Source organism: Hirundo rustica, chromosome 4, assembly GCF_015227805.2.
Source record: "Hirundo rustica isolate bHirRus1 chromosome 4, bHirRus1.pri.v3, whole genome shotgun sequence".
Classification (NCBI taxonomy): domain Eukaryota; kingdom Metazoa; phylum Chordata; class Aves; order Passeriformes; family Hirundinidae; genus Hirundo; species Hirundo rustica.
Window position 1 is genome coordinate 68365537 of NC_053453.1, and position 13414 is coordinate 68378950.

General features: G+C 42.5%; 1 protein-coding gene across 1 annotated transcript; it reads left to right on the forward strand.

Moving 5' to 3' along the window:
• The first annotated feature begins 3931 nt into the window (after positions 1-3931).
• Positions 3932-12006, forward strand: CDPF1 (cysteine rich DPF motif domain containing 1). The gene is made up of 3 exons (XM_040062764.1): positions 3932-3960; positions 5414-5519; positions 10876-12006. Exons 1-3 carry the CDS (start codon positions 3932-3934, stop codon positions 10993-10995), a joined length of 255 nt encoding a protein of 84 aa, XP_039918698.1. The 3' UTR covers positions 10996-12006.
• Positions 12007-13414: the final 1408 nt, after the last annotated feature.

Genomic DNA, 13414 nt, shown 5'->3' on the forward strand with positions numbered 1-13414 from the left:
TGGGGGAAAAGGGTGCTGCAACAAATCGAGGTTTAACTCAATCAAGTGATCTTTGGGAGAGTGAATTACGAAAGTTCTGAATGGTCACGCTTGGAGAAATGACAGTCCTGGGCTAATTCATGCTGAACCCAAGGTAAGTCACCTCAAAGGAAGAGCAGAGAGGCAGCCACGGGTAACCTAAACATGCCTTCAGGGATGTAGCACGAAAGAATGGGAGGAAGAAAGTTGTTCACCTGGGGATTAACTAGCAAGTAAGAGCATTCTGCTATTTTATCTACTGCCTGATCAGTTAGGCAGCAGATTGTTTCTCTGAAGAAGGCAAGTGGTGCTGAAGTGTATTTAAATATCTGTCACATCAATCCCTGGCACATGCCAAGGTATGAACTCCTGCCCTTCTACTAGAGAGCACTCCTACCTGTAGACAGTCGAGCTGTGAATATTTTAATAGATCATTCTCATCAACAGTGGATACTGAAGGAAAACCCTGGCAGGTAAAAGAAGCAAGGGTTTTTGTAGGAGAGGATTAAGGGTGTGTCAATGTTGGTTTTATCTGACAGCCTTTCAAATCCAAGTCTGCATCTGTTTATAGGCACTTTGTTTCTTGTGTGGTTTCTCTACTTTATCAGTGACTCAGAAATACAGAAGTCTCCTGTGTAGTATTAAGAGGGGCTTAACCTATGCATTGTAAATACTTGTGTTAATGAGGTTTGAAGCAAAGAAAATCAGATTACTTATCTGTGCTACTACTTTGCCACTGACCCTGACAATTTAAGGGTGATTTATGATTTCTGGCATGCCTTCCAGGCCTCTTAGCAGAGTGCTCTGAGCAGAATTGCCCTGAAGTCTTTAGGAGTCTCCAGAGAACTGGACTGAGAGCCATTTCCCCACATCTATATCAGGTATCAGTTGCAGACAGCATGGAGAAGCACTCTTTCAGCACTACCTAACACATGCCTTTCTTTTACTGCATTTATTTCCTTACTATGGCACTGAAATCTGCGTGCTTCACCTTTTGCCAGGACATGTGAGCCAACCTCACACACGTCCTGCAGCACTCTAGGCTTGAACTGGCAGGTTTCTGTGGAGCATGTTAGTTCAGTGGTTACCCAAGCATGTGGGTAACTCTGCTCTTTCCAGAAGAGCTGGGCATGTGCGTCAAGTGAGGATGTGTTCGAGTGCCTTGTGGCTTCCAGTCAGACTGGAAAATGCTTGGGCAGAATTCAGTTCTAGACAAGATGTTGTCAAAGACCTGTTCAGCATATGTGTCAGCCAGACAGACTTGGGACATGGTGCTGCTTCAGAACATTCCAAGGTAAAAAAAAAATATAGCAGTAGCACCTGGTGATGATTTGGGCTGCTCGTGGCCACAAATTTGGCTGCCATTATTAAGGGATTAGTGCCCTAGACTTTCTCCTCAAGAGATCTTTCATCCTGCTGCTGGTTTTCTAGAGAGAAATGAGTTCTCACCCTGTTTCATGTGTCTGGAGGGCAGACAGACACCTGTCACAGTCACTTCCTGCTAAGGTGGTGTGTAGTGCCAAACCAATGAGCTGACCAGTGTGATAAACCAATGTCTGGCTCAGCTGGGTTTATGACATAAAGACATGGTTATTCAAAGCAAATTAACTTTTTGCAAGCAACTCTGTGAGGAAGTGCATCTCGGGGCTTGTCTGCTCGAGGTTTAGACTAAAGGCACATGCATAAACTTGCCATTAAATATCTTTCTTCAGAAGGAAATGGCTTTACTTTGTTGTACAGCAAACTTTGCTTCTGAATGGGAGCATTCACTCTGAAATCTGTTGTTCTTTGACCTCACACCTTTAGTTAGGGACCTAACTTTCCCAAGTGCTGATGTGTAGACAAGCTCTCAGGACAAACGATGTTCCCAGTGAAATAAAGCTTGGTACAGCTGCTACCAGTGACTTGTAAGCTGGGAGTAAGATGGAAAGCATCATAAATTCATCGGTGCCTTGCAGGCAGGATCATATGCTTTTCAACTGGCATAGCCAAAAATGTGTTTGTACATAGATATCATTCCTTCCCAGTGGCAGGCAGAACAGATTCTGTTCTACATGCCGATGGTTGGTGAGAGAGCAGGTGTTTCTATATCTAACGTACTTCAGCTCTGAATCTAGGGCTGTTATTTTAACTTGGGATCAGGACATATTCATTCCAAAGCCTATGACCCTCGCTGCCATAAATACTTTTTTTTTTTGGTTGTTGTGGTTCTTGGTCTTTTGCAGTGTTTTAAAGAAAAAGTCACCATTGTAGTCTCCTCTGTTTGATTCGAGTGACTTTCCATACTCTACTTCTTTGGGTTAATGATTTCTCCTTTTTAAAGAAGAGTGATTACCGAAAATTGCATACAAGTGTTGATCTGAATCTCAGTCAGTCAGGTGGGTGTGTTGGTATTGCTGCTGGGTACCTGCAGAAAAGGTAAAGTTACGTATGTCGGGGGACCTAGCTGGTAATTCTAAAATGCAGGGTTGAAAAAGTAGACTTCTTAGTTGAGTTAGTGCACAGCTTGAAGAATCCAAATTACAATATACAGGGAGAAACAGGTAGCATGTACATGCCCTACAACTAACTGATAAATATGAAAACACTTGAGTTAATTAAATGCTCTCAATCATCCCTGTGAGGTAGGGAAAACACATCGTATCTAAGGGTCATATCATTTGTGAAAAAATATCATTTCCTAAGATGTTCTCAAGGTGAATTTATTTACTAATCCAGTGTCCAGCCCCATTTGTGTTACATCTGAAGAACTCTGTGCTACTGAAATGCCAGGAATGACAGTGGAAAGGCTGGTGGTAAAGAAGGGATGAGGTAAGGAAGATTATTTCCAAAATTAAGTTTCAGGGTTTAACAGGCTAGGACTTTCTGAATTAGGTGTCTGTCATGAAGCCTCTGTCACCCCTGAGGATCTCCCCGTTCTTCTGGAACATTAGATGACAACTAGCTCTGCTTCACCTTGCCCCCAGTTCACCTTGTCAGCAGTTGTCTCTGAGGATTCAGTTTCACTCTGTTGGGCAAGCAGAAATAGCAGCTTACTGTCACCAAAAGAGGGATGTGCAGGTCCCTCATCTCAGCCCTGCCTTTCTGCTGGTGCTGCAGTTCTGCCTCTTACCTTGTGCTACTGTTAGCAGCTGTTGGATTCCTCTGCAAGCCAATTTACTTCCTTAAAAGCAATAAGGAAAAAAAATTGGAAGAAGAAGAAGATGAAAAACATCTTTTGTAACTGCATTAGTAAGCAGTGTGATTTAGTAAGACTGAAACCATGGACCAAGGTGTTGGATACCAGCTGCCCATTCTCTGTGTTTTGGGATCACCTCTGGTGCCAGCCTGCGGGCTGCATGGCCACCAGCTGGGCATTTAGGCTGGACTGTGTTAGGTGCTTCTGGAGCACATCTTTTGGTTTGTTTTTTTCTGAAACCCTCTGGTTTGTGTGCTGTGAGCCTGCTCTGTGGTGCAAACCAGTGTGGTAAGGAGGGACACTCAGGTGATTTGTTCCCAAAGAAAACCCCTGAGCTGAAGCATAAATGGGGATATGGCCTCAGTGAATCAGGTCTGCAGGGAGAGACTCTGGCTGCAGGGCTGGAAGAGGAGGAATGCCCTGCTGTCCTTTGGCAGGCTGTGGATGTGCTCAGCTGGGAGCTTCTTGAGAGCTGTTTGGCATGATGTGGAGTGTTGAATAGCTGTGCCTTTTTATGTGGATCGGACAATCCCTTGTCAGACCGTGTGACATCAGGGTGTGTGGATGTTCACTGTGTGTTTGTATCTTCAGGGACCAAAGCCTTTTCTCTCTCTGCTAAGTAGGGATTCTTTGACTGGAAATTATGCAGTTACAGCTTTGTCTGCAGACATTAAATTCCCCATAAAATAAAGCTTTAAATGCATGAGCATTTAAAGTAGCTTGGTGGAGGCCATCATGGTCAAAAAATCCACCAGGCAGACGTGGTCAGGAACTCTCTGGAGCTGGAAGTCCGGCAGCATTTCATCCCAATAAGACTGCTCAGTTTCTTAAAGAATGGAAACAGCTGTTGATCACCACCTGCTGGGGCTGTTGTCCTTGGGCAGCTGTCTTTTTATCATTCCAAACCCCACAGTGCTGCTGGTTTTCCCTCTTCCACTCTGCAGAGCAATGGCTCACCTTTGATCGGGTCCATTCCTGAAGAGTCTGAATGTGAATCTTAATTTAGGTTATCCAAGTTCAGTGTTAACATCCCAGCTTTATTTGGATTGCCCAGGTGCCAAAAGCAAAAGACTAATGCTGAAGCATCACACTTCTATAGATGCTTTGAAGAAACAGCTTCACACCTCATCTTTCTTGGCTTGCTCACACGTCCTGAATGCAGTGCTGGACAGGAGGCCTTGTCCAATGGCTCTGCACTGATGAGGGCTGGGAATCCTGCAAGGGGAGCTTTGCAAACACAGTCCTGTCTTTGTACCCCAGGGACTTGGGTACAAAGTGATCTGCCACGGTAAGATGCCTGATCTTTCCTAACAGTGGAAGGCTCTGGCCATATAATTTTCTGTTTGAGTGGACAGAAAAAGGAGAGAGGAACACCGTGCTGGACACACCCCTGCACACACCTGTGTGTACAGAGGCCAAGAGAAGGCAGTACGAGTTGACAGAATGCTTTTTATCCATATTATTACCATAATCCAGGTTTGATTTAAACCCAGGAGTAATCCAGGTGCCCTTGCTGGGTGCCCTGTGCAGGCAGACACTCAAGTGGCTTTTGTACTATTTTTGCCTGGAGCTCCCAGGAAAAAGAAAGCTTTAGTTTTTCCCAAGCAGGTTTCCATATTATTAATAAATGCACTCCCTCACCACCCTGGAGCAAGCAGTACAGTCTGTGTCACAAAGTAAGCACACTGGAGGTAATGCAAGGCTCTCTGCTAGTAGCTCCTGCTTTCAGGAATTGGGGACCTCATCTTTACAGCAGCGACATAACCAAGAGCAGTAAAACCTTTGTATTTTATACTCACATCAATGCAGCTTTGGAAGAGAATTTCTGATTAAAAGCTGTGCAATTGAAATGGTGACTTGACAAGGTACTGGAGTTGGACATGCTAAGGAGTGCCTGTCATAAAAAAATAGAAGATAATTACTTTAAGGTAGAGCATTGAGAAAAACTTAGTAAGATGACATTGAGAGGCTCACCAGTTGCTCTACATTTGGAAGAGAGATAGAAAGTGCAGTATAGGACTGAAGGCAGCTGCAGAGGTTGTGAAGGTTTTGAAGAGAAAAGGAGCTGCAGAGCTGCTGCATTGCCTCATGTACAACAGCAAGATGAGCAAATCAAGTACAAAGGGCTGATAATTTTCCAGCCTCCACAATTTCCCTCTCTCAACCATCCCCTACTGTGAAGCATACACTTAAAAGCCCAAGATGATTCTTTTGCAGGCTTTTGGAAGAAGCCTACATCATGAAGGATCCTTTCACCCCTGACAAGTTCCTCATCGCTGGGTCTCATTGCAGTTTGTGTAGCAGAGCAGTGTGTATTGCCACCGTAATTAACAAGCAAAACAAGCTGCTTCAATAATTTATTTTTTTCCAGTCCTGGTGACCTGTCAGAGAAAGATCAAGCAGCAAAATCCCAAACAATCCGTTTTTAAGGCAAACCATTCCCCCTTGTCCTACCACTACGTGCATGTTAATTGTACATAATTGTATGTTCTTGTGGACTATGCCAGGTGAAGCTCTCAGTTCTTTTCTACTTTCTTAGCACCAGGAAATGCAAGGGCAATGTAGATCACACTATAAGGGCAGTACAGATCACACACAATGGTAGATTTTGTTTGTTTGTTGGTTGGTTTTTTTTTTTCCATAAAGGGAATATAAACGTCCATGGATTGTTAGATTTGCATTCACAGCACAGGGCTGTCATCCTATTTGCAAAAGTTAATGTTTAAAGTGAGTAGGGAAGAGAGTTGTACCATGCTTGCTTTCTGAAGGAGAATGAATTTAAGTAGCAGCTGGAAGGCAACCTTAGACTGTGAAATCTGAGTGCAGTCCAGAAAGGTGGTATAAAATTACTTAATTCCTTCTTCTCAGTGCAGAACTGGCCCCTTTGTTTGCTGTGAGTCTCAAATTTTGGAAGCTGGGCAGACACAGCCAGAAGGATGTTGGCACACTTGGCCCAGTTTAGTTGCTATTCTGACCTGTGGGCAGTCAGCACCAAGAATGAGCTAAGAGGAGCATGCAATAACACCTTTCTCCTGATTGGCTTTATTTCCTTGTTAAAGAAATTTTGTAGCCAAGTTTGTCAGGCATCCAATTCCAGAAAAAAAAAAAAAAAAAGGTGGTTTAATAATTGAATTGCAATTCCTGCAGCAGCAGGAACAGCTCAGGCTGCTTCCTCCAGGAGGGGCCCCGAACAAAGGAACCCCTGGGCTTTTATACCCCCTACAGTCTTTGCAGCCATTCCCATGGGGAATTTTGGGTCTGGGGTCTTCCTGCTGTTCACTGGCTCCTGCAGAGTCTCGGGGTGACCAGTGCTCTCCCAGACTGTGATGCAGGGCCTTGAGCCCTTTGTTGGGAAAAGGATCTGTGCCCATTCCTGGCTTGTTGCTGGGGTTCCAGTTGTTTCCTCCCATCCACGGTACAATATTCAGTTGGCGTGGGAGCTTGCACACCCAGCTACCTGCACTGGGAGTATTTCTCAATATCCTATCTCTGAAGTCTCCTCTGACACTTAAATAACTGAAAATCACCAAAAGTGATTGCAGCCCAGAGGGTTTGGGTGGTTTTTTTTCCTATTCTAAAGCTACAAGAGGGAGTTGTAGGCTCAGACTAGGTGAAGTGCCAACACTCTCTGGTTGAGACTCTGGTGGCTGGGCTCAAGTTTCCAGAGCCAGGTTGCTCAGGGCAGTTGTGTGGAGGCAAAGCTCACATGAGCAGGATCTTTCCTGCTGTCCCTGCTGTGGCAGGGCCTGACTCCCTCCCACACACAGCCCAAGGAGGAGCCAAGTGCAGCTGCTCAGAGAGTTTGGGCTTAGGGGCTCAATTCCTGCCCTGACACGCCAGGTTTATCCTTCCTTTTTAACAGCAGAGGATTGGCAACACAGACACATTTGGGACAAACCTGAGCACTTTTAACTATTTTCATTCCCAAATGAAGTGTCTTGAGTTTAGGAAGGATTCAGCAGATATTTCCAAGTGTGCAGTTTGAGGTGTCAGAAATAGGGCATTTCAGCCTTTCAGGGTCTTTGCACACACTGCTTTTGTTTGAATGGAGGTGGAGCTTTTTCTTCTAATCTTTTTGAAAGTCCTGCTTATTTTGCCTATTGTGGAAATCTGTCAGTCATTTACTGCTTGTTATCTGAGTTTTCAAGATTCCCCTGATGGTATCACTCAGAGTAAAGCATTGATTGTAAATAATTGAGAATAAATTTCTTACCAAACTGGCCAGGCCAGATAGTGAATCACACATATGACTATGGTTTCAAAATGAATTTAGCAATACTGCTTAGGTAACACTGAAAGAGATCTGCAGAAATGATAATTAGCGCTTTAAACACCCACACCACAAAGTAAGTAAACACTATTCCTCTTCATGTAGGAAAATTAAAAATCCAGAGAGGTAAAAACTTATCCAAGGCAATAGAGAGAGACAAAGTTGGGATAGTATCTTTGTATTGGTTGTGGTTCCTGCTTTTGCTTGACCCAAGTATTTCAATTCACCCGTGAGCTGAGTTAAATGTTAAAACATAGGAATTGAAGCTGCAGAAAATCATCCTTTCTTGGGCCTCTTTGGCAAAGAAGCTGTACTAGTTGGAAAGGGTTTAGTGACAGGTTGGTTTTAATATTGTGATATTTCAGAATAGTATTAGGCTAATGTGTGGCAAAATTAAAACTTCTCTGACCTTGTATTAGGCAAGGGGATTTTAGTTAGTTTTTGTACCTGAGGAGACTTGAGAAACAGAACAGATTTTAGACTTTTCATGAGACAACCCATGCTAGCTGAAGTGTTTTTCGTTACAGTGGCCGTGCCAATAAAAGTCATGACTTAGCAGATGTTCTGTATAGTGCTCATAAACTTAAATATCTCCAAAAATCCTCTGAAGTTTCACTCAGTTAATTTACTTCAATCATTCTGTAGCCTGTATCACCCTGCTCAAGTCTTTTATCAGAGTGCCTTGGTAAGTGCCATTAGTTCCGATCCAACTGGGAATAATTCCAATGATTATCTGTAATGTCTTAAAACATGTCAAAACCACACGAAAAGGAAGATAATAGAAATGCTTTTAAAAGTGCTTGGGCAGGTTGAGTGCCCTTCTTCCTATTACCCTTTCAGAAAAGGGGAGAGGAAATTATATAATCTGACCATACTAGTAATTGAAAATAGTTACTTCTGTTTTATTGCAAAACTTTCTAAGGACATGGGAAAAAAGGAGAAGAAAGGAGGAAAGGGAGTAAGTTGCATCCCTTATTGCTCACCTCAGCAGAAGGTGACAGGGCACTGACCTTGGACATGATTGTAGGTATTAAGTGATAAATGTAATACTACAGCTGCTTCCCACTCTACTTCCAGTCATGCAGGGTCACTCCTGGATATGGATGGGCAGAGCCTTTCCTTTACGTATTGTGCTAAAGATACCATCCCTATATATATATATATATTTATATATATATATGACTTTCAGACATGATTCATGTCAAAACAGAAATAAACTATGGCAGCATGCTTTGGCTGTTCTGTTTTGCCTGAATTGGACTATTACAATTGAAATTGAAATGGCCCCCTCCTGCCTTGGTCATGGAAGGGAGAAAACACGTTAAAGAATCATCTGATTAAACACAGAACTGCACCAGGGTAAGGGTTTAAAAGAAGGGCTCTACATAGTAAATTTAGTTCATAGGGCATTGGAAGAAGGGTTAGGCTGAAAATTCCAGAACTGGGAGAACAGTACTATGGGTACATGCTCAGGGGTGCAGTGGTTCATAGTCATGATTTCCCCAGTTCCTGTTGGCCAAAATCCACACTTGGCAACTCATTTCAGCCAAAAGACTGCAAGTTGAGCACCTGTGTTACCTGTGAGGAGCTGTGTCTCGACATGGGGGATCCCACCTGCAGGAACAGCCTCTCCCCTCCTTTGCCATGGCCCAGTGGCCACCACTGGGAGCCCTGAGCCTTGGAGCTGGGGGGCTGTGTGCCATTTGGCAGTGCAAGCAACAATAGCCAGGCCAATTTAAACTCTAATCTCCCCTTTTAAACTGCCAGCTTAATGTATTAAGGATACCAAGAGACAAAAAACAATAGGCTCTGGAGGTTGTGCAACTGAAATCCACTTACAGGGCTTTTCAGAGGCTAAGGCCTCACTCATTCCTGAATATGAAGGGGCCTGGCAGTCAACACAGAAAAGGACAATAGATGAAGAGAAGTTGTTCCTCAAGCTTCCAAGTCACATGGAAGCAGGCTGATTGTGATTTTGATATAATTATCAGCTGAATCTGCTGCTAAAGCACATAAGAAACAAAAGCAAGGAGAGGAACACAGGAATAGCCAAGCCTAGCTCCCAGAGAAAGGCCAGCTGCAAATGACCATGGCAAGGGGAAAACTTTGCTATTTAGGTAAGACCCAGGGAATCCATTCCTCCCCAAAAGATGTCCAGTTCTATCTAAACGGATGTCTTTATTCATTTGTAAATCGCCAAGAATAATCCATCAGCAACACCAATTCCAGCTTACCCATGAAATCCTATTTGGAATTTGGTGATCAGCACATCAAGAGGACCAGGGATGTCAAGTCTCACTGCAGAGCAAAGGAATAATACATTAATTAGTTTCTCTTCCATTTGTTCAAACTCTACATTGCAAATACATTAAAATGTTCCATCAATTTTGCTTCTTTCTGTTCAATTACTAACATCTGGTTACAGCTCCTGGGGAAAAAAATAAATATTGGGTCCGTACGAGTTGTGAACAGAACAGGGACAGCAAAAATATCTTCTTTGTGCACAACAGCTTTTATAGTTTGCCATCAGGAGTTCAGAGGAGAGCCCATTAGGTCAAGTTTAGTACCAGGTGTGGGTTTTAGGTTTTAGCCAGTGAGGACATTTATTGATGTTAAGGGCTGAAATCTCATTTGAATTCTCTCAGGTGAACAGAATTCATTTAACTGCTCTGGTTATTGGGCACCTCTGTGATATCGATATAATAGTGATACTTTTTAGTAGTCTCTTAGGACAGTACAAGTGCATGGGTTAATGGAAGTAAGAATTGGGTTTTTTGAGAGTTATGGAAAAGATGGTCTCTTGTGAGAGCTCCCAGTACTTGGTACTTGTGTTGGCCTTTAGGCCATTTTTGTGGAGATTGGTAAGAAAAAGTGTGCTGAGGCTCCAAGTCTCACACGCCATTGCAGGAATTTGGAAGATCCTCCTGGGAGGTAGAAATCTTCATCAGCCAAGACTTAGAGGGAAACTTTGCTGTTTCAGTAAAACCCATGGAATCTCTTACACCTTTATTCACTCTCCAAGTATAATCCACCAGCAACACCAGCTGCAGCTTACCCATGAAATCCTATTTGGAATTCAGTGAGCAGGCCAGGGACCCATGCATGGTGCTGGAAGGAGAAGGCAGCTGAAGGAGGGGTGTTGCGATTCCCTGGAGCAGGGAGCTGGTGAAGGTCACTTTAATAGGACCAGTGGGACAGTTGATTTGAGGGTTTGATTTTTCACCCTGTTGGCTCTAACCAGGTGTTAGAATTATTGAGTTAGAAAAAGTTAAATTGCTGGAATATTTCAGCCGAGAAGAATAATAATTCATTTTAGAAGAATTCTAAATAGAAATGTAGTTTAATGAGACTGTGGAACGTAAGCATTTCCATTTTGTGTATCCTGCTAGTAATGCTATTTTCTTTACAGGACCGTAGTCTGTTCTACTCCAAAAGTTTCTGCCTCCCCTGTGTGAAGGAAAACCTGAAGTTCTTTCCTTTAGAAATACAAGAAGACATGGATAAAAGGAAGCCCCAGCAGAAATCCTGAAAAAAAAACCCCAACAAAAAATGATACAAAGCATTAATCTTGAAGGACCAAGAGAGACATTTCTTTGGCTGGGGTTTCTCCTCTCTCTGCTTGGAGACTATCATGTTGCTCCTTTTAAAGAAGTGACCTTCATCAGCTCACTACTACCGGAGAGAGCAGCACATTTCCTTGCCCTTGGCTTGGGTTCAGACATCCCCGTGCAGCTCCGGCCGCGCCAGGGAGCGGCTCCGAGGTGCTGAGGGGCCAGAAAGGAAGGCAGGCAAGCCTGCTGTCACCATGAAATGCTTGCAGAAAGAAACCAAACAGCACAGAGCACAGGAACCACGTTCAGATTTTCAAATTTGCTATTTTAGTGCTTTGTGTTGTCCTTGACACTCCTATGGTGTTACGAAATTCCGAAATAGGTTGATCTGGCTTAATTCAGTATATACGCAAGAAAATCAGCGTACACCAATTGTTAATCTGGCAGTGCTGTCTTGGTAAGATTACATTAGGCAGGGAATTTAAAGCTTTATTTTTAAGTCTAAAATAAAAGTGCTCTGAGAAAATGCCACAAATATAATACCTACATTTTTCAATATGGTAATCTTAATGCTCTCACAGCACTGAGACTTGAGATTTTGAAGGTTGGTGCTCCTGCAATCAATAAAAGTATTTACAAGTCCCTTGCACTTGCAGTCACATATAACAATATCAATATTCTTAGATCAAACCCACATGTAATTTAAATCTCCAGTAAAAGAAGGATAATAAAGCTGATTAAACCTAAATACAAAAATTATATGCAACTGATTATCAGGAGAGCCCTTGGGCCATAAGCAAGCACAGATACCATGCTCCACCTTACATTCCAACACTTTTCACTTGACCTTCCAGTCTGTGTCAGCACAGCAACTGGAGAGGACCCTGAATACATTTGGCTTATGCATTACAACAAAGATGACTTCCTTCTCACTTTCAAAGCAGTTAATCTGGAAATAGAAGAGTTCCATTAATACACTCAATTCTTTCCTGAACCGGACAAATAAAGTGCAGCTGTAATAGGGATGTCAGAAACACAGTTTCAGGCAAAAAAGGTAAAAAGTTCTTATGGAAACAGCAGCTTTGTTTAGCTCAAAAATTAGCTTCTTCAGTTATCTGTTTTGACTGTCTTAAGATTTTTATAAAACCAGAGTCACATACCTTAAGGATACATCTAGAATGCTCCCTAATCAAAAAATCACCTTTTTTAAACTCAAGTTATTGTTGGTCATTGCTTCAGAACCTGTTGGTGCCTTGGCTAACATCTCTTTTTTTCCAACTCTTCCACCCCTATAATGTGTAATAGGACAACATCAAAAATGGATCATTTTAGTAGAATGAACCTGTGTCCATTAAAAGAAATCAACATTATTTCAATGAGTCGTTTAGAACATTTAACTATCCTAAAATCTTTCTTTTTTTCTGAACTTAGTATATTGGTGACTTTCTGTTCAGGACTGAAATTTCTTGCAGTGACTGGAGGAGCAATAATGGCCTTATTAGTAGCCTTTTCAAGCCCTAAGTGCTTTAATATGTTAAATATATGTATGTCTCTAATTGTGGGAAAAAAGATCCGTGTTAGGAGGCAACATTTCAGTTTCCTTTTTGCAATTACAAAAGACTACACTTTCAGGGAAAGTGATACTAAACTTATGTAAGATGGGTGTTTTTATATTTCAGTTCCATGTTAGGAACACTGTTTAAAAGCTGTGGTGTGTCTGTATCTGTTCTGTATAAACACCAGAGGCATGTCCTGTGCTAAACCCACAGCTGAAGAGAGCACTTTCCCACCTTGGAATTGTAGTCTTATAATCAAGCTGCCAAAGCAACACGGTTTTGTGAGATCACAGGATATGTTTATACCAGCAAACATACCTTGAAATATTTAATTTCCTAGATTTCCCATTGTTCATGACAGACTGTACTCTTAAAAGCAGGTTTTAAAAGCCTGCCTAGTGCGGTTCCCACATCAGTGAGAACGGGATCTCATCTCTCTGACCAGTTTTCCCTCCTGCTCAGCTTCCTCTGTGCCCTTTTAAGATAAATGCAGTTATCTCATTTATTCATAACCATTATCTTTGCCTTCACAATATGACTTGAGGAATCATTTAAAGCCCTCAGAAATTACCATGCCTTTAAGTATTTGTTATGTTGAACTGGAGGGGGAAAAGACTCATTTAAAAGGGAGAAGAACCTCAGAGCAGAACTACAGAATATTTAATTTGGCTCAGTACAGATCAGTTATTTTATTGTACAGCAGGAAAACCAAGTCAGTGATGCCTCTGCTTCACATTTACCTGGCTGTGAAGACCTGGTAGGTGCAGAAAAGCCAGCAGGTACCACAGAGGGACAGCAGATATGTTCTGGCATCTCTGGTCTATGCTTTAGGGAAAGGAGA